This window comes from Lathyrus oleraceus, chromosome 4 (genome assembly GCF_024323335.1).
Source record: "Lathyrus oleraceus cultivar Zhongwan6 chromosome 4, CAAS_Psat_ZW6_1.0, whole genome shotgun sequence".
Classification (NCBI taxonomy): Eukaryota; Viridiplantae; Streptophyta; class Magnoliopsida; order Fabales; family Fabaceae; genus Lathyrus; species Lathyrus oleraceus.
In genome coordinates, this window is record NC_066582.1 from 115,194,555 (window position 1) to 115,217,807 (window position 23,253).

Here is a 23,253-nt window from a genome sequence, read left to right on the forward strand (position 1 = left end):
ATTTTCTTTTGAATAATACAATGCATGTCTTTTGGGGCTAGCCTTTGTTTGTTTTGTTTGATTGTTTAAGGAATGCACTTGTGCAACCATTTAGGAATTCATGATATCTCTTGTTCTTGATTAAGATACCATGAGGTAGAGCCCCTCTAATCATTTTTATAGATCATCTCATGCCTTCTTTTTTGAATTCAATCGAGTTTTCCACATGATGTTTGTTTGTTCACTTTGTGATCCTTCCTTAAGTATACCTTGTGCCGTAGCTCTTCCATGCTTGAATGATCTATGTGATTGATGTAATATTCCATTTGTTTCTGCCTTATGGGTTTTGATACTTCATTTCCATGTTCAATCTTTACTCTTTGCCTAAGATGATGGTTGTTTCCATTTAGAAGCATCTTAGGATTTACCATGTCCACCCTTTGCTTCCCTCTTTGAATGTGGTTTGATATGATGCTTTGGTGATGATGATAGGTATTTCAAGTGGGAATTCCATGTTGATTTCTCTTGTCTAAATTGCTTTGTGTTCATTCTTCTTGATTAATAATTGTTGACTTTTCTTGTTGATTTGAATGTTTGTTTGTTTACTTGAATGTTTATGTTTTGAATTCAATTCTTGTTTGGGATTTTGATAGGCCATAGAGACATGTTTGAGGGGACTATATTGTTCATGTTTATCTCTTCTCTATTTCCATGTCCTTTCTCTTTTGTATTTTCTTGTTAGTACCTAGAGTGTAGGACCAATTCCCAATTAGGTTTGTTTATAACCTTACCTTTGTACATGTTTGTAAAAATTCCTTCCCAATGCATGATTAATTGATGATAATAAGTTTATGTTCCTTATTTTCTAACTTGTATGTCTTCTCATCTCCTTCACTTCAATTCACTTTCTTATACCATGCTAAGATAAACACTCCACACTTGTAGCCTTGCATGCGAGCTTGTTTAAGTGTTTGCTTTCTCTAATTCCAAAACATCTTGTGCATGACCTTTAGGGCTTTGATTGAAATGCCTAAATGTCTACTTTGATTTTAAGTTACCTAATGATTATTTGATAACAGGTTCATTTGGTTGGTTAATCTTTGTTTGTGTGCTTTTCCTCCTTACTTGTTCAAGTAGGATGGTCCTTAGGTTAGGAGATGTTCATATATTGTATGCCTTAACTCTTTGTCCTTATGGTTTGATGTGTGATTGTTAAATTAACATCTTTCCTTCTACCTTGTTTCTTTCTTGGGTGTTCATCTATTTGCATGTCCTTTCATCTTTGATTCTTGCTTGTTTAGGTGGGTTTTGCTTTAGGTATCTTGTTTAAGTGCCTATGTGTGAGTAAGTGTTCACTTCTCATTTGATGTGATTGTTTAATTACCATTTCTTCTCTTATTTTTACTTGATGACATGAATGGTACTTGTTTAAGTTCTCTTTGTGTTATTTATGGTCTTGGTTTGTTACTTACATAGGTGTTTACCTAATTACATATTTAAGTGATATTTTCTTACCTTCATTACCTTGTTTAAGTGTTTGATTGCATGCTCCCCATAGGATCCTTTAGTTCTTTCTTGGTCAAGATTGAACTAAACAGATCTTAGGTTTGGTATCCATGTATGACAACATTAGGTAGAAGTTTCCTTGATCCTAACTTTAGGTCCACATTGCATGACAACAAGTAGGATTGGGACCTCCCTTTTGTTAGCCTTTTTCTATTTTGCATCCATTCTAAAACCAAAACCTTTTTATTAATCAAATACAAAATTCTCTAACATTATTTAAACCATTTCATGATTAAGAAAGAAATGCACAGATACCCACACATTTTGAGGGACCATCTGATGCATCTATTTCAACAAAAACACTCAACAAATAAAAAACTCCTTTTGCCACTTGAATTTTCTTATGAAATTTTCAATAAGGGTTGTTACCCATAAAAAAACACCAACACACCAAAGTTTTTGAGAAGAAGTACAGTGCTATGATTCTTTTTGATATGTGGGCATTGGGATGCAAAACCTAAGCGAGCGCAATAATAAAATCTTTTCTTTTTCTCTGTTAATAATTCATTTTCATGCATTCCTTTCGTAACCTTGCTTTAGACTTGACACACCCTTTGATTAGAAAAACAAGAGTGGATCTTGTAGAGTACTACAGACGCGAAGGGTGCTAATACCTTCCCCTTGCGTAATCGACTCCCTTACCCATCTCTTGGTTGCGAAACCATTTGAATCATCCTTTTATAGGTTTACTCAGTGTTTCTTTTCCCTCTCTTTGGATAAATAACATTGGTGGCGACTCTGTTTTCCGTGTGCGTGTTTCTCCGAGATGCGACAATAACCCTTGGTGAAATCAATACAATCTTTCAACATTGCATGCCAAGACACCCTGGTGACAAGGCAACCATATCATCTTGTGACCAACTTTACGAGCACCACATGCCCCACTATAAACATTCGACACAACCAAGTATGCCTCACTTTTACCAAGGCAATTAAGTAAAACCCCTTAAGGCATTTTCTTGAATAATTCATTCCATATAATCACGTAACTTAGAGATCTTTATTTTACCTTTCGATCAGTTGACCCAGTTGGATTCTCCAAGTATTCTAATACTGGTATTCTCCAATCGGTATCAATTAAACTTTCAATAGTAAAGACTTCAAAGTTTTCTGGATATGCTAATCCTAACTTAGTCTTTACTAGATCTGATGGGGACAACCTTGTCGACTTTACCCTTCCTAAAACTTTAAAGAAATCTTCTAGTTTTCCTTTTGACACTTTATACCCTGAGGCAAGTTGCGCCAACTCGTTCACCTCTTGATTCTCAAGCCGAGGGACATGCTGAATATCCACAAAGTCGAAATACTTGATTAGTCGATTAACTATAACGAAGTACATAATTAGATTTTCCTTAATACATCGATACTCCTTCATTACTTGCTTCACCACCATATCTAACAAAATCTCCTCTTACTTCAACTCGTTTTGCCCTCATATCTAACAAAATCTCAAGACCGAGTATCAAAGCTTCATACTCGGCCTCGTTATTCAAGCAAGACCCGTCAGTTCTATATTTGAACTTGGTTGGAATCTTGTTTGGAGAAATAATTAAGATTCCAATTCCAATCCCATTATCATGTCTGGAACCGTCGAAGTATAACCTCTACGGTTTTGGCTCTAAGTAGTTTAAAGGTGTCTCGACTATTGAATGATCCATGATAAAGTCAGCGACCACATGCCCTTTCATGGCTTTTAACATCACATATGTTAGGGAGTATTCAGTTAAGGCAAGAGCCCATTTCCCAATTCTACTATGCAAAATTGGTTTAGACAACATATGCTTAATAACATCGAAATGAAAAGACACATACACATCGACTAGTTTTATTTAGTGCTTCCATTTCATACATGAAAAATACAAAAAAGAAACATATTCTCTATAAGACTATACCTAGTTTTTGCATCGTTTAAGACTCGACTGAGGTAATATATGACCCTTTTCGACGCCATTATCATCCTCTTGTGCTAACATACCTCCTATAGTCAAGTCCGAGACAGAAATATACAACCTCATGCACCTATTTCTAATTGGAGGGGACAAAATCAGAGGATTCATCAAGTACTCCTTTATTTCATCGAAAACCCTCTGATGCTCTGCCTTCCAAGTGCACTCTTCCTTCTTTAGGAAGAGTAACAACGAGAATGCTCAAATTTTTCCATTAAGGTTTGAAATGAACCTCCTTAGAAAATTAATCTTCCCAAAAGAGATTGGAGCACTTTCTTGGTCGAAGGAGGTTTAGTTTCCATGATAGCTTTGGTTTTATTCTGGTTAATCTCAATTCCCTTCTCATGGACAACAAAACTAAGGAAGTCCCCAGCCTGCACACGAAAAGCACACTTAAGAGGGTTCATTTTTAGTTCGTATTTCCTCATCCTTTCGAATGAGTGTCGAAGGTGGTCAAGATGACCATTTCCCGATGCAGACTTAATGACTATATCATCAATATACACTTGCATAAACATTTCGATATAACCATGAAAGATAGAATTCATCACCCTCTGGTAAGTTTCCCCAATGTTCTTCAAGCCAAATGGAATCACTACCCATTCGTAGGTGCCTAAAGCTCCTGGGCATCGAATGTCGTCTTCGGCACATCTTCATCTGCAATTAAAATTTGGTTATAACTAGAATAACCATCAAGCGTACTAAGATATTCGAAACCCGTTGCTGAGTCGACCAACATCTCGGCGATAAACATTTGGTAATCGTCCTTTAGGGCTGCAGCGTTCAGATATCTCAAATCGATACATGTCCTCAACATTCCATTTTTATTAATTACTAGAACGATATTCACAATCCATTCGACATACCTTGTCGTTCTCATGAACTTGCTTTTCAGGAGTCTTTCGATCTCCTCCTTTATCTTGAACATGACCTCTGGCGCAAACCGCCTAGGCATCTTCTTGGCTGGCTTTTTCCCTGGCTTTATTGGCAGTTTTATTTCCACCAATTCCATGCTCAAACCTAACATTTCATTATCATCCCAAGCGAAGTAATCTTTAAATTCATGAAGTACATTAATTACCTCTAACCTTAGTTTGAGATCGATGTTGGCACTGATGTAAGTCAGACTTTTGATAGTTTCATCTCCCAAGTCAATTTCTTCAAGTGGATCTTAAGGTTGCATCTTTGTAGTAGATGCTACAGGATCCTTTTTGAAACCTAAAGGCTCATCATCATAGATGCAGATGAGCCACTGGTCTTTTCAACCATCATTTTCTAAGCCTGCTGATCCGACTCTTCAAATGATAACGGTCCAATGCTTATCCTTTGACTCACGTCGAACACTTCGATCTCATTAGCTTTGACAACCATGTATGACATTTCAGCCTCCAAGGCCATTTTTAATTTGTTCTCGGCTATGTAAGCTGAAATTCTCTTCAAAGCTTCGAATTCAGACATCTCATCAAATTCATCGCCCCGTCCAGTAGGCCGGATTGTGTCATAAGTCCTCTCACCCATGATTTCTCTGTCCCACATGAATCCATGGGTCGGGTGGAGTTTAAGAGAATATAATTCATCCCCTGAAGGCATGTAAGTAAACCCCGCTGGTGTGCAAGGCACTGTGTTGGTTAGATTCTTATCAAAATATCTTTTATCTACATGGTTCACCTCTGCCATGTAGTATTCTTGATTTTCTTTGACATTCACAACTACCCCATCATTTCGCTAGACTGATATCACTTGATGAAGTGATAAAGGAACTACTCCCATTCCATGTATCCATTCTCGACCCAGGAGGAAATTGTAACTAGCCTTCGATGCTATAACCATGAAAACCGTGGTTCGAGTTATAGATCCCACTGTTACATCAACTTGAATAACCCCCATAGTCTGTCCTGTCTTACCCTCATAATTTGAGAGCACCATGTTATGGGGCCTCAAGTCTGTGTCAAACTTCCCTATTTTTTCCAACAAGAAATGGGGTATTAAATTAATAGTTGCCCCTCCATCTACCAGAATTTTGTTCACCATTATACTTTTTCCCTTATAATAATTGGTTTTAAATGACTTTTCATTCCCTCATAGGGCCTTTCAAAAAATGGATCCTACTATTCGATATAACCGTTGTCCATCACAAAATAACACATTAGTTTGTGCTTCATTATCTATTCTTCCTCATGATCTTCAGGTTCAGTAACTTCAATGACATAACCACACTCCCTAGGGAGTACAGACACCATGTTGAACAACATATCAAAATCATTCTCTGACCTGAAGTCTAAATTGTCAGCCACTAATTCGTCCTTCTTCGATAGTACCTCTTCCTTCGCCTTTCCCTTCGAATGGCTTGTCTTAGGGAAAAATTGGTCTCCCCACTGGTTTCTTCACCGGGTCTTTCACTTGGCTTTGGTGTGGCTTATTATTACTTGATTCTGCAACTTCTCTCTCGACTTTATTCTTTCTCTGAAATCTCATCCATTGAGTTCTTGACATCAGGTTCTTCCCTTTATAGTTATTGGGACCATATTACCGCCTCTCTGACATCTAAAAATTCTCTCGATAGGTCATTGATGAACCTCGACCCATTTCAAAATTCCTCCACTTCTGATTCCCAGACTATTCTTTGCCAGTAGGTTTCATCCACCTCCCCTGAGGAGCATTGAATGTTGGCACATAATTACCATGCTTATCCTTTTGGTAGGTAGCGAACTGCTCCTTCTTCTGAGGGAACCCCTCTTGTCAAAATAAAATTGAGGCCTATTCTCTTCCTCCAGATTTCCTTCTTCCTTGCCTGCTGGGCGCTTTCGACCTTCTTTGCAGCCTTTTTGCTGAACACAGTGTTGCATCTAGGGCATAACATCACTTCTGAATCTTCATTTTTTCATCTGTAGAGAAATACCAGCAACCCCTCTGATCCGTTGTCGCGCACGAGTCAAAACGAGTAATTAGAAAATTGTAGTTTAGAGGAAGCGACAACTCGAGTATCGTATCGCAAGGATTCTTGTATTATTGTTAACCTAATGAAATCGATTTAGAGGGGATTTATGTTTTAGGGATTGATTTAGAAAACAAAGTAAATAAGTGATTAAAATAAGCGATTCTAAAATAAATCAATCTATTATTTTCGGTTTCCGACTAATCACTGGTTTTTACCTACCAATTTCCTAAGCGGCTTCGATCTCTATTTGATTCAATTTAGATTGACAAGCGCTATATATATATATATATATATATATATATATATATATATATATTATATATATATATATATATATATATATATATATATTCGATTCAATTTAGATTGACAAGCGCAATATATATATATATATATATATATATATATATATATATATATATATATATATATATATATATATATATATATATATATATATATTGCGCTTGTCAATCTAAATTGAATCGAATATATATATATATATATATATATATATATATATATATATATATATATATTCGATTCAATTTAGATTGACAAGCGCAATATATATATATATATATATATATATATATATATATATATATATATATATATATATTCGATTCAATTTAGATTGACAAGTGCAATATATATATATATATATATATATATATATATATATATATATATATATATATATATATATATATATATATATATATATATATATTGCACTTGTCAATCTAAATTGAATCGAATATATATATATATATATATATATATATATGATAGGTTAATATTCCTATATTCCGAATTAAACAAACAGATTAATACAATTGTGAATTAAGCAAACACGATTTAATGAAAAAGCGACGAAAACGACGATTAACACTTAGGAATGCAATCATACAAATTTAATCAAAAATATTCCATAAAATACAGATTAAGCAAATGAATTTTTATAGAATAGAATTGAAAGAGAACAAAATTAAATTGATAGGATAAAAACCTCAAAGCCTTGGAAATTTGGTTTCAGCAGATTGACTCTAGAAGATTAGTTCCTCTTCATAATCACACAAAGTAAAAAGTTATCGTGAATAAGGTGTAATGTGATACAGTACCGTGGCTTCTCCTTTTAAATAAAATAAGGATTTCACTTATAATTCAAACTGGGTCGAAAAACCTAAATCCGACCCAAAAAGTGGCCCAAAAGAAATTATTTCCTAAAGTACGAAACTTCAACGAATTATGTGAGACTCCTGCACTCTGAATCATCTTTTGACTGGAACACAAAAGTTTCATCTCTTTCTCTTAGCTTTCCAACGCATGTCAGAACTCGCAAAACGGTATCCCGTATCTCAAGTTATGATCTAAACAGTGAACATGTATCAAATAACCGCTAAAACTGAAAATAGCAAACGAAAATAGATTAAAGGCAAACATGAACTTAAATCTAAAACCATAATAAAATAGTAAAATAAACAAAATAAACTAGAGAAATGCCTAAGTACAATTATAGAATAATATGCATCAAAATGCATTGATCACCCTCTCCAGCCTTAGGGTAAACAACCTCAATCTGGTTTTCACTATCCTCGAACTCTTCCAGGTAAAAATCCTCAATAATTTCGACCATGTTGATTGCCACTGGTTCCACATAACTGGCTTCTCCGAATTGCGGCGGGTCATTGTCGATCTTCATTTGAGCTCTACCTTTGGCAAATTTCAGCTTTCCTTCGTTCAATGCATTCTGAACAAGATACCTGAAAAGAAAGCACGCTGAGGTCTTATGACCGAGAAAATTATGATATTTACATAACCCTTGTTTCTTTCTTTGTTATAATGGTGGTACATTCGCGCCTGGTGGCACAAGTACTTGACCATCTGCGACAACCAAGTCAAAAATATCATCACATTTGGTCACATCAAAGGTATAAGTTTTCTTAGGGAATTTATCATTTTTTCAAGTTCATAAGGGTTCCTCCCGTTTGCAGGCCTAAGCAACTTACAAACATATGGGGGACCCGACTTTAATTCATCCACACCGACCTCAATTTCCTTGACATGGTTAGATTCAACACCTGACATAAAGTCATTATCTTCCATATCGATGAAGGACACACGTTCCTTCTTACCCTTGTTCACTTTGGCTTTCTCAGCCTTCAGTCTTTTGACCTGCCAAACTCTGTCGGCCAACTGAGCCATATCTCTCAGATATTGTGTATCTAATTTCTTCTTAATAGAATAAACTAATCCCCAATAGACCATTTCAACGAGCTCGTGCTCAGGCACTTAAGTAAAACATCGTGTCTTCAATAACCGAAATCAATTTAAGTAGTTTTTGGTTGATTTAGTGAACTTTCGCTTCACACTCGATAATTCTTTCAGACTAATCTTGGATTGCCCCATGTAAAACTGCTCATGGAACAACCTTTCGAATCGAGTCCAATCATTGATGGAATGGGTAAGGAGGGTTGTAAACCATGTAAAGGCTTTTTTGTAAGAGAACTAGAAAAGTATCTCATCCTTAAGCTCTCATTATTCACTATGTCTCCCGCTTCGGTCAAATATCGGGCAATATGCTCGACGGTAGACTCATTTTTATCGCCAACAAATTTGGTGAACTTAAGGACTTTTCATCCCCTTGGCAGTTCAGTTTGCAACATATATTCTAATAGAGGAGTCATATAATTTGTCCTTTGTAGGCCGATGTACAACACCATTTTGAGCCATTATCCGTTCGATAATGGTTGCAAGGTAATTTTCTCTCAACAAATTTCCTTGTCGAACTTGATGAACGACTTGATCAGCGTTATGGTTTTGATTAACCATTATGACAGGTGGACGCTCAACTTCCCTAGAAATCTCTTGTTTGACTACCTGGGGCACAAATTGTTGCCCCTGATTTACCATTTTCCCTCCAAGACTAGCCTTTCATTTCGAACTTTCCTAACGACTTAGGATTGTATAACGGGTCGAACTTGTGATGGTGGAGCGCCAAAAAAATCAGCAATTCGATTAATTTGAGGTGCCAACTGTTGGTAACTCTGATTCATATTTTGAATCAATGGGTTAAATATAATACACATTTGTTGGGTAAGAATATTAACTATATCATGGTTACTCTCATTCATTTATTGTCTCATTGCCATCACATAAACGTCGATACTTCCTGGGAACCAAATCTCATTCTCATCTGGGGTGGTATGGTTCGACTGTGGTTACCTATAGCCGACCCAGACACCAATGTTGATGAATATGTATTTGCAACATTATCAAAAATCATTGAAGGGTTAGTATGTATGCTTTCCATCACTGGTGTTTGCATTCCATAAGGTTGTTCACCCCCGACATGTGCATCGCAAAACCTATGGCAAAAGGCCTAAATTATGACACCATAATTGGTCTAGGATTCACTGGGTGACACTAGGATATTGAAGGGGAGAAAATCGTCCCTTCTTATATAGTTGATAGTGCAACTGTCGTTGACGGTATGACCGTAGTGCTAGCAATCAAATGGATTAGTTCAGTCGACGTTGTAGTGACCTTTCCTGCCCCAATGATATTAGAAGGTTGTTCTCCATTATTGTTTCTTGGAATAACCATTCTTCTGACGTATTTCCTCGTAGGTTTCCTAACTTCTTTCTTAGTTATCTTACCATTCCTCAATCTCATTCACACTCACAAAATGAGAAGTAAATAAAATGAAGAACTCAAAAATGATATTTTTCGAAATGAAAAGTAGAAATTCACACAAAAAGGTCCCACCGGGTGTTCCAATTTGTTTAGTGGTAAATTTGGTAAACAAAACAAGTTTATATTAATACTTAAGGGATCAAACTCGAAAGTATCCCAAAACATATTTGTGTGAATCATGACCTTTGAACTCCATATTGCTATCAAAATCGAAGTGCAAGGTTTGAAGGATGATAATTTGAAGAGTAAAATCGAAATATAAAGGATTTGAATGAAAAATGACTGAAATTGAAATGTAGACTTTGAAAGTAAAGTGACTGAAAGTAACTTAAAATGCAGGAATGACTTTAATGTAAAATGCTTGAAATTTATAAATTTGGAACAGATACGTACATTTCTTCACTCGTTTCTCAATCACAAATACTTCGAGTTTGTGGAAATTTGAGTACAATTGTGGACCCTTACAACATAAACAAGTGCCTACTTATATACTAGTCTAAAATATCTGCCTACAACGGATGACTAAACACATCATGCCACATTTTTTCTTCCATGCAACAATTGTCTTCGACAAACTTCCACGTGTCTTTAAATAACCACCTGATCCTATCCAATTCTGACTCATTGGACTAATCAAACTAAGCAACCTTATTGTTGGAAATTTCACTAAGTTCAGACTCCACAAATACTCCTTGATCTTTGACTACATGATTTGACTAGAATTTTCCAAATCATCTTTCGATAGGTCAAAGTCATCAAATCAACCTATGGTCTCAATTGACCATGTTTGACTTCAAACCTCACTATGGCATGCCCTTGTGTTACTTACCATTAATATCTATGTCGAAAATCCAAGGTGACACCAACTCATTTGATATCATGGCAACGGAATTATGAATAACACACACACACACACACACACACACACACACCAATTTAATTCCCATAATAAAACTTCATATTATAATTAGAAGTATCAGCTTGTAAGTCTTCTCCAAATTCTCATCACACCAAAACATAAACAGACGAGAGCATACATTGTCTCTCGGAAAATCTCAACATAAAACAAAGAAAATCGCTCCCCAATGTTACATATCAGATCCTAACCAAAACTAAAACAACTAAACTAAAGGAAATAGCTCCAGGAGATAACTTCCACTCACAACAACGTCTCTACTCTTGAGTATCTACATAATGCCCATGTAAAGGAAAAATTCAAACAGAAGGGGTGAGAAATCATAATCATTAATAACATGCATATACTACAAGGTAGGATATTAAACACATATCATATTCTACGCAATCTCAATCATAGTATATCAATTACATTCCCACACCCAACTCGCCAAATCAATCACAACTCAACAAATTTATCTCAACAAATGCACATATGACTCGTTATGCAATATAACTCATATATGCAACTCTATGCATATGCATGTGGTATCAACTCAATATTCAATTCTCTCTAGAATCGAGTCCCGTCTTTTGAACCCACGAGCCCCCTCTTCTGATCTTGGGACAAGCCACTAGTCCCCTCTTGTGGACAAGTAGACATGCCTCTTAAACAACTCTTATGATGCATGATCATATCATCAAATCAATGAGTTAAGACCCCTCTTCTGATCCTAACATAAATGAATTGACAACTCAAATAATACCCTCTCTGGATTACATCACACCAAAATCACAAAATGCACATTATCAATCAACAATGCAACACAAGTATTCTAATAATTCATCTCAACAAAATTATATTTCAAACAATACATCAATTTAATCAACTCATTATGCAAATATAATGATCACAACAATTAATCATACAATGTTCCATACACAACATCAAAACATAAATAGAATACAACAACGTAGTCCCCCCCTTTGAACTACCACCACCACAATAATAATTATTCATATTTACATACAAGCATTACACAACTCAAATATTCATACTCCATATATAACCAAACTTATGCATACAATACATCATCTTTCGTTAATCACATAACAACACCAAATAGCATTATAGATTTAATTCTAAAAATTAAATAATTTTTATAAATAAATTATTAACACTCAACAACCTAATATAATCACACAATTAATTAATTTAAGTCACCCAAAACATGGCCAACAATAGTTAACATGAATCGCACGACAACACAACACATAAAACCTAACTCACCAGCTAGAAACACAACCACAAACATTGCACCTTAAGTAAAATATTATATTCACATAATTAAGTGAACATTCAGCCTCTTAAGGAATCACTATGAGATAGTATTACGCGTTATATTTCTAACGCTTCGAACCGCATCCAAAACAGAGTCACAGATCTCAAGGTATGATATTTTTCATTAGTCATAGTGGAAGTCATGAGGGTTGAAGGACGTCACCAAAAACTGGTATTTTTCCCAAGGCCAGTTCATCACTAAGTCCCCGAATCTGTGGGTAAATACCCCTAAAATTATCAAGAGTTCCTTCATCTTAGTAGGTGGGGATGGAAAAATCTTAAGTGTTTTTTTAATGAAGAAAATGCATGAGAATAACAATACAAATTACAATCATTGAAAATATTTCCCGGGAGTTATCAACAACACCCCTCAAAATAACAATCACTGAAATATCCCCAGAGAATTGACCATGTGAACTTCCAATTAATCACCATTTGAATGGTCATTCGAGAACTAACCGAGAAAACCTTCAACTCAGCAAGTACAAACATACTATTTTTGAAAAATATTTTTTTTTTATAAATAAAACATGCAATTGACGACCACTGAAAGATTCTTTGTGAACTAACAGGGTGAAGTAAATAACAATCATCAAAAATATCCTCTGAGAGTTAACAAAGTGACTTTTCGATTAACCGTCATTTGTAAGGTTCCCCGAGAATTGACAAAGTGAACACTCGACTACCATCATCAAAAGATTCCTCAAAATTTATCAAAGAAAAACTTCAACTAGACATTATTGAGACGTTTTTTACGTGAATTAACAGACACATTTTCCAACTAACAACCAGCGAAAGATCATTGAAGAGCTAACAAACTGAGCTTTCCTCTAACTATTATTTGAAGGCCTTCTCCAATAATTAAGAAAGTGAACTTTCAATTTTGTCCCGTCGAAATGTCCTTTGATACATGCGCGGAAACTCCTGACGATAAAATGCATGATAAATAGGAAATTTTAGAGAATAAGAACTTTGAAATAGTTGATGTAGGTAGAAAATAGGAGACACTCTCATAATTAATAGAGGAATTACTCCACAAAATGAAAACTGAGGCTCTCCGAGACTTAACAAAGCATGGCCTTAAACGATTATGCAACAACCGGGAGACGCTATGAGAATTGATAGAGAATAATGCTCCACGAAAGGCAGTTGCGAGTTTTTGAGAATTAACAGCTAAGAAACTTAACATGATTCCATTGAGACTCTCTTAACAGAGCATCATCTCGAATGATATAACAACAACTAGAAGATGCTCTAAGAGTTGACAAAGAACAACACTCCACATAATGTAGTTGAGACTTTCTAAAAATTGACAGATAATACACTCAACAAGATACATTTGAGACTCTCTGATAATTGATGGAGCAACATCTCAAATGACACACTTGAGACTCTCTAAGAATTGACAGAGCATGATCTCAAACGATTCAATTGAAACTCCCCAAGAATTGACGGAGCAATATTTCAAATGACACAATTGAGACTCTATGAGAATTGACAGAGCAAAATCTCACATGTTCATCCATTGGGGAAAATAATCCAAAAAAGACTCCCTTGGGAGAAGATTTATTGGGCATAGCTCTGTAGGGCAAAAGCTCCAAGGAGACTTTTTAGGGTAACCTCTGCTTGGGGAGCAAATCTAGAAAACTCGCAGGGGGATAACGTCAACAAAAGAATTGAATAAAGACTAGTTGGGGAAAATCCCATGAGAACACACGGGGTAGGAACTCACTCAAATAAATACCACCGACTTGGCTGAGGATTGACTTGGACTCTTATGATGGGTCCCAGATCTTGATTCATGTTATGTCATGCATGTTTAGTTTCTTGCGAAATGTTCCACCTCGATGGAAACACTATGCATGGATTGATGTGGAGATGTTATGATTATTGAATGTATGTGTGCAAATGAATGACTGGATTTTTTAATCGTAACGCCCCACATCATTGGGAATGCTAAGAATGAAAAGATACATGAATTTCATGTGGGAATGCATATGGGTGATTGGATTTTTTTAAGATTTGATTTTCTTTCCTCGAAAAGGTTAGGCAAATGTGAGGTTTTGGTGTACCAATGTGAATTGGTGTTTGATGTGCCAATGGAATTTGGGCTTTTGAGTACCAATGGAGTATTGGGCTTTTGTTTATTGAAATTCCAGTAGATTGGGAGTTGGTAAGTGGAATGGTTTGAATTCCCAACACTTGATCTTTTGACAATATGATGATCAATAAGTAGTAGTGGATGCTCTTGGTTATCCAAGTTTGATATGTTGCATGACGAGTTGTGTACTTGTTCTAGAAAGGACTTGACTTTCTATGCTAAAGTGGCCATGGAGACCTGTAAATGATTTTATGTCTTTATGCGCCGAGTGCATTACTGGGGACTGTCAATCTCCCTTCAGACATTTCAAAAATCAAAACAAATTATCGTTCTTTTTAAATGCTTTTATTATTGTCCGAAGTCTTAATGTATTGTTTATAAAAAATAACGATATTTTGCAAACAAGTAGATAAAACAAAAATGATTGAGAAAATTTTGATAAGAGAATTATCTTTTATTGAATTGAATTGTAAGTGAGTAATAGTACATAAGGATGCAATTACTTGAAGAGGTAATTGTTGTACTAGAAAAGAAGTAAAATGGCAATGGGAACTGTTGAATTTCCATTGAATTACAAGACTGCTATAATCCTTATGTCTCTGAAGATCCTAAAATCTTGCTTCTGAGGAGAACGACTGAATCGATTCTTCTTGTCTAGAGTTTTCCATGGTAACATGGATTCACGGACCATAGTCTTTGCCTTGGAATAATCCCTCACTTTTTCCTGAACCTCCCTTTCGGGTTTTCAATCCATCGGGATACCATTTTTGCCTAAGTGACATTTTCATAATTTCAACTTAGTAGGTTAAATTCTTTTGATTTTTATCCCTAATTTTTTCCTGGACGTTTTATGAGTTTTTTGTCCAATGGGATACCCATTCTTGCCTAAATCGCTCTTTCGGGTTTTCGACTCAGCGAACTTTTGTTTTCCATTTTTTAGGCAAAGTATCGCTTGACTGCGTCAGAGTTCACTGGGAGTGGCAATTTTTCGTTGTTTATAGTTGCGAGAATCAAGGCACCTCCAGAAAAGACTTTCACCACAACGCATGTACCTTCGTAATTCGGTGTCCACTTGCCCCGTGAATCCTTGTTCACCGGTAGGATCTGCTTCAGCACCAGGTCGTCTTCTTAGAACTCTCGAGGTTGAACCTTCTTATCAAATTATTTTTTAAGACGCCTCTGATAGAGCTGACTATGACATAACGCTGTCAAACGCTTCTCCTCTATAAAATTGAGTTGGTCGAACCTTATATGAATCCATTCCACCTCATCTATGATTATAAATGACAAGTGGAAAAATGAAAATCTTAGACTATAAATTACAGGTAACCAAGTGGCAAAACTTGAAGAAAAAACCCATACATTATTCCAAAATCCCAAAATTAAGAAATAACAACACCAAACATAACTTGATAGCAAATCAACTTTGCGATATAACAAATATTTTAGTTAAAATCCAATACTCAACATGTGCTCTCACTAAACAAATATTTTAGATAAAATCCAAGACTCAACATGTGCTCTCACTAAACAAAATAACCTATAAAATCTATCAAGAGTTAATGAAAGTTTTGATATAGACAAAGAATGACGGTGTTATTCAAGAAGAACCATTATGGATAATCTTCAAACTTTACATGGTGATTAAGCTTAAGCAAGAGTTAGTGATGAATCCTTTCAAAACTATTGATGGTAGAAGAACAAACATGAACATTGCTGGTCGACCTTGTAAAACTATACAGTTTGTGAAGAATATTATAATTCATGGAACTAATGTGCATGATTGCAAAAGAGGTGGAAATGCTTATGTGAGAGATTCACCAACACATTATGGTTTTAGAACACTTTCTGATGGTGATGGGATTTCGATTCATAAAGTTGAGGAATGGATGAAATGGAATATCATGTTTTAGCATGTTTGGTGTTTTGGAATATCATGTTTTAGAATGATCAAATTCTTCTTGGTTGCTAAAGAAAACAGGAAGAAACCTCAAGTAATGAAAACAAGAGAATATGGAAGTCCCATATATGTAAAGAAATTTTTACTGCTTATATAGATTAAAAAAACACAATATGGCTGGATATATTTTTCAAAGATATGGAATGCTGGACTACAAATCCATATAAAAATTAAAAGACCACAAACCCAAATATAGATCACCTTCGAAATATGTCCATAGATTTATTTTCATAACATATGTGCACTAGTATTAGAGACAGAAAGAGCATTAATGTCATTTCAACATAAAATGAGACATTACATTTCAATATCACCGTCGCTTCCAATTTGAGCGGAACTTTTATTTCGAAACAGAAAAATGTACTCCACATAGATCTTGCATTTGCATCCATCTTGAGCTCAAAGTTGTTGAACTCAATATTCCATTCGTTGTCAACTGACGTGGAACAATACTCAAGCTTGACAATTTTTCGATTATCTCTGTAAGATAGAAGATTATGCACTTCGTGTTTCATATCTGCAAAAGAGGTGTATTCATTGAGCTTAAACTTTCGTCTGGGTGTCGCACTGAAGAAGGAGACATTTGCTACATACCAGATGATGTTTGTTTGTGACATTTGAGACATTTTATGTGTGTGAAATAAAAAACAAAAGCCCCTTAATTTATAGAATTGGTGGACAAATATGGACCTCAAATATTCTATCAAGTGTATTAGTGTTGGTTTCAGAGATATATCTTTGATACCACTCCCTACTATCTTGTTCTAGAGATACTTCTCCGGAACCTATCTTAAACCAGACAGAAGATAAAACCTAATTGATGACTTTGTTAGGAAAATGAACAAATGTTTTGACAAAGATCAATAATGTATTAAAATATTTAGAAATTGTATATATTACACTTCATTAATATTAAGACACAATTACATACACTTATTGGTTCTTCTAAATAGAAAACTAAAACAAATCAAAAGATTTGTCGCCGACTAAATCTATAAGTATGGGTGGTACCCATTTGACTTTTGTGCATTTGATTCTCTTTCAATGTTTCTCAATTTATCGAACTCTTGCATCCTTTCCACAAATTGGTCCGGTCAAGTCTCTGCTTTTGTTGTTGAATGAGCTGCCTACTCAGGCGATGTAAGTGGTATATGCACTACTACAAAAAGTACATACAACGGCGCCACCATTACTACGGTCATTTGAAGGGACGTTGTGATATCTCTAAATTCAAGCGTCTATATATTTTTATATTTTTTAATTAAACATTGTTAATTTATTACCACAAGTTTTTAAAACAACTGTAGTGATATCAGTTGATGTTTCATGAGTTTGATTCTTAACGTCTGCTAATTCGTGGTTTCTTCAGTATTTTAGCACCGTCTTTCATTTTTATTTTAAAAAAAAGTTATATCACTACAGTTATTTGAACTAACAGTTGTGATACATTTTCTAATTTTTTTTTTAAATTAATTACTTAAAACTTGATTTTTTTTATAAAATAGCATTAATGTAAATCTTATATCACCACGGTTGTCTAAAAACACTGTTATAATATATCACAACGGTTTTTTTATAAAATTTCATCATATATCACAACGGTTTTGATAAACAACCGTGATGATATTATTTAATCACTTTAAATAAAGTTAGCTAACTTGTCTTTTCAGTTCCATATTTTCATTTCCATCAAGAAATAACCCCTGACGAAACAATGTGATTTTCAACCTTAATCAAACAACACATTTTCAACCCTAACGAAAAGAAATCAATTTCAACCCTAACGAAACGTACCACATCATCTTCAAACATGAAGAAACAACAACATTCTCAACCAACTTTGGTGCTTTCGTACCGTCGAGGAATGAGCCGACATCATGTTCTTTGTTCTTGACTAGCGTTCGGTTTATCTGTCGAGGAGGAACTCAAAGATTTTGACAACATTTTTTTACTTATTCATGAAGTTTCTGGTACATAAACGTTTTCCCCATGCATCTACAATACCATCATTTTTTATCGGTGTTCATGTATTTGTTGTTGTTGATGCCATTGTGTTGATAATGCCACTAATGCTTATGTATTTGTTATTGTTGATGCCATTGTTGTTGATGATGACATTATTGTTGTTGATGTAATTATTGTTGATGATGCCATATTGTTTTTTATGTATTTGTTGTTATTGATGTCATTGTGTTGATGGTGTCACTGTTGTTGTTGATGTCATTGTGTTGATGATGCCATTGTGTTAATGATGCCATTATTGATGATATTTGTGTCTTGACGTTGATTGTTTTATGTCCTGATAGATGACATTTTCTTCATCTAGTAGCGACAAAGCTACGTATACAAATGAAATCAGTACAAATGATTCTCAATCTGTAGTAGGAGAACAGAAAAAAAGCAAAAAGATGCCACAATGATGGCTAAATTAACAACAGTCTGCAAGTCGGGTATCAGACTTTCGGTCGAGTTTAGTGTCGTTTATACTATTCTTGATGGTCCTTATTCTTTGCTTTTTAAGAGTTATGTTGCATTCCTTAGACGTATCAAAGTCAACATATTGTTAGATGATTGGAATGATGGTGACGTGAAAACGAGCATATGGACAGACGTTCAGATATTAATTTTTAATTTTCATCGATTCAATATTACTTTATATAAACACGAATACATTATTATGGATGTAAATGTGTAGTTGACATTTGAGTTTAGTGATGATTCGAAGTTGAAAAAAACAAGGATCACTTATGCTAGTACGACTTGGAGGAGTTTTAAGTCACGAGTGACTACATTATGAAGCGTAAGCCTAATACTGTGCGTCAGTGGGTGAAATATCCTTTTCTTTACAAGAAGGTTTGAAAAAAGTTTATGAAGTCTCGTAATTCTGAGGAGTTCATGGTTAGTAGGAGTTGTATTTTCTGATAATTTTATGGATAAAAGGACGTTAATATTTTTTCTATGTTTAAAACAGGTTAAAAGTGAATTGTTAGATGATTGGAATGATGGTGAGGTGAAAACGAGCATATGGACAGACGTTCAAATATTAATTTTAATTTGCATCGATTCAATATTACTTTATATAAACACGAATACATTCTTATGGATGTAAATGTGTAGTTGACATTTGATTTTAGTGATGATTCGGAATTTAAAAAAAATGGATCACTTATGCTGGTACGACTTGGAGGAGTTTTAAGTCACGGTTCACGGGTGACTACATTACGAAGTGTAAGCCTAATATTGAATGCCCGTGTATGAAATATCCATTTCTTGACAAGAAGGTTTGGAAAAAGTTTGTGAAGTCTCGTATTTCTGAAGAGTTATATGCGGTATGTGAGAATATTGCGATATCTGAAATATATGATATATATTGTGTTAATTTAGTTTTGTGTTCTTGTATTTTGTATGATGTAGAGAATCAGTCGAATCGTCCCATAATATGCAAATGAAGATGATAATGCTGATGATCAATTTCCTGGTAGAAATGTTGTACATGGTGCAAGCACAAAATGCAGTTGTTCAGCCGCCCCCATCGATAACGAGATCCATAACGGGTGATTGTCTCCTTCTGAAGGATCATATTCCAAAATTTTATGTTATGTTATGCGCAACAAAGACGATGTATTTTCTCTTGCGCTAGAACATGATCCAGAGTTACAGGGGTTAGAGGAATTCTTAATCCTTCCTAGAGATATAAATGATATGATATTTGGAAATTGGTGGCTAGACGTAGGGTTACTACAAGTTTGGTGCACGTAAGTATATCTCATTATGGTATATTCATTATTTTGTATATAACTAGTTTCTCTCGTATTTTTTGTATTTTGTTTAACCATTTAGGTACATTTACCGTGTTTGTATATAATTAAATAAATCGAATACTTATGGATTGTTGAATCCAGTTAGAGTTAGAGTATGATTTACAGGTAATTCTACAAAAAAATATTGAAGAATACTTAACATAACGAATAACATGGGGCAGAAAGAATATTACTTAGCATCATTCCTCAATAAGTAAGTAATTTTAAAATTATGGTTTCTCTATTATAATTAGTTTTCATGTTTTACCAAATACTTATTATATATGCTTGTATTGTTCATTCAGAGAACATTTTCAATTGATCGTCATATCTCTTCGGACAAATATAGCAACTATAATATGTTCGTTACACAATCCACTTGAACTTATGATGCAATAAATTATTACTAGGTAACCTTATGTTTATGATATTTTTAGTAATATTTTCTTTGACTTTGTAATCATCTTAGTATGTAATAATTTTAAATGATTTTCAATATACATGATTGTGGATCGACACTATAGGTTGAACAACTCTAGAAACAATATCGCATTTTGTGAGTCCAATGTAAGTGGATTAATATTGTGACATTCACTTTTTATATATATATATATATATATATATATAATATATATATATATATATATATATATATAATAATATATAATATATATATTATATATATATATATATAATATATATATATATATATATATATTATATATATATATATATTTAATATTATATATATATAATATATATATTATATATATATTAAATATATAATATAGATATATATATAATATATATATATCTATATAGATTATATATATATATATTATTATATTATATTATATATATATATCTATATATATATAATATATATAAATATTTATATATATATATTATATATATATATATAATTATATAATATATCTATATATTTATATATTATATATATATAATATATATATATTTAATATATATATATATATATATATATATATATATATATATTATATATATATATATATATATATATATATACTTAAATTTGTAGGGTTTAGGGTTATATATTCATAAAATATTTAAATTTGTAGACTACGAAACAAGCAAAGGGATACGAGTGTGGGTACTATTAATGAAACACATATTTAACATCATATTTGTTGACATTGTTGATTCGTGAGATAAGGTATATATGATGTCATTAAATATTTACAATAACATATTAATGTTAAAGTAATTTGCTATTATAATTCAAATCACGTGATATTCAATTTTTTTCACTTTCTTATGTAGACGTTTAAGAACGAGACACCTTTCTCTCCCGATGACTTAAGCGACGTCCGTAGACGTTGGGTGTTTATTTTCAATGTGTTAGTTGAAAATGGCGGTGGTACTGTGTAGTCTTTGATGGTTGTAAATGTATTTTCATTTCTTAATTTGATATTTTATAAATATTTAGCTAATATATGTATAATATACCGGTAAAAAAAATAGAAGTTTGTAATATATGAAAAAATAAAATAAAATATTAAAAAAATAAAGTATTTAATCATTGTTATTTATACCACTGAGTTTCGAACCCCTGACCTTTCGCTTTATATCACAACGGTTGTATACTTTGACCGTTGTGATATATAGCACATTGTCTAGTTTATCACAACGGTCCTACGCCTATGGTAGAAAGCATCATACATACAATCACACCTTACCTCACAACGGTTGGTCAGACGTAGTTGTATCCTCTTTTTGACCGTTATGATAGGTGTTTTCTGTAGTAGTGAGGGCATCCCAATTTCAAATAAACTTGAACAATGTGTCGTGATTTTGAAAGTCACCCAATACACATAATACAATCATTTGTATTTTGAGGTGAGGTATAAAGTGGGAAAAAGGTTTCTGAAAAACTGTATCGTGTAAGATCAATATACTCTATCATACGCACATGCTATGAGGTGACTCATTTCCGGGAAGCACATTCATTTTGCCTCCAGTGCCGGTCCACTAATGTAAAGAACAAAAGACTCATAAATTGCATCAAAGTTTTCTTTCTTTCCGTAAAGCCGTGTGTATGATTCTTTATGAGTCCTCAACTCATGGATAAGTTTATGGTAGACAAGTGTATGATTATCTTCTCCTTTACCGAGTAAAGCCTAAAGAACTCGATAACCGCAATTATCATCACCGTCATAAAGAACCGACATCTTGCCAATGAATGAAATCTCTGGTGGAGGCGGTGAAGGAGGTGGTTTGCTAATGCGAGCTCCTTTAAAAATACTTTTTTGAGATTTTGGAGTTGGTGAGTCCGGAAAAACTTTGTTAACATGTTCCAAATACGAAGGAGACCACATTGTTGAATTGTCACTCAGTGTAGGCTTGAGCTTCTTAGGAGCACCTTTTGTTTTTACCGACTGTGAGGGTGATTTCAAGTTAGTGGTTTCCGGATAAGCAATCATCATTAATTGTTCTTTGATGTGGAGTTTCATATTGTCATCGACTTTCAAAAATCTATCTTGTATCACTTCCCATTCGGTCAAGATAAAGATATTCGATTTACCATTTTTCATGACACCATCGTCATCAAACCTAAGCCTTTTCCAATGACTGTAAACTTCATCAATTCTTAACGCACTACCAAGTTTCGCCTTCTTTGCAATAAGACAAACACATGGGAGACCGTAGATGTTCACAATTGTACATCTACACTTTTGTTACCACAAGAAACTAATAGGGCATGTTGAAGGCGTAATTAGTGAAAGTGCCTTATGGATTTAAGGATTATACCCCACCAAGGGGAGGTTTGAAAGAAAGTTGAGCCCAAGATAAGCCAGAGCTGGGAAAACCACAAGTTACCAGAAGATGAAACCGACAGAAAAAGCATGTTTGGTCGAAATCCGTTCTGTCGACTGAACTGGAGATTGGGACTTAAGAAATTCTTGATTGGACCAAACACATAGGGGATGGTGTCGACATAAATACCTGAGCGGGATAAGTTTGAAATTCAAAATGACTAGCAGTTACA

The 23,253-nt window shown here is 34.1% G+C and overlaps 1 protein-coding gene across 1 annotated transcript; it reads left to right on the forward strand.

The window, feature by feature from the left end:
* Positions 1-15,748: 15,748 nt before the first annotated feature.
* LOC127136280 (probable pectate lyase 5) lies at positions 15,749-16,378 on the forward strand. The gene is made up of 2 exons (XM_051062863.1): positions 15,749-15,790; positions 16,046-16,378. The coding sequence occupies exons 1-2, from the start codon at positions 15,749-15,751 to the stop codon at positions 16,376-16,378; spliced, it is 375 nt and encodes a 124-aa protein (XP_050918820.1).
* Positions 16,379-23,253: the final 6,875 nt, after the last annotated feature.

Bases quoted from the DNA above. Each gene is read 5' to 3' on its own strand.
- LOC127136280 (XM_051062863.1), top strand. From the start codon at position 15,749: ATGACAAGTGGAAAAATGAAAATCTTAGACTATAAATTACAG. The intron at 15,791-16,045 runs GTAACCAAGTGG...GTTTTGATATAG, and splicing joins TCTTAGACTATAAATTACAG to ACAAAGAATGACGGTGTTAT.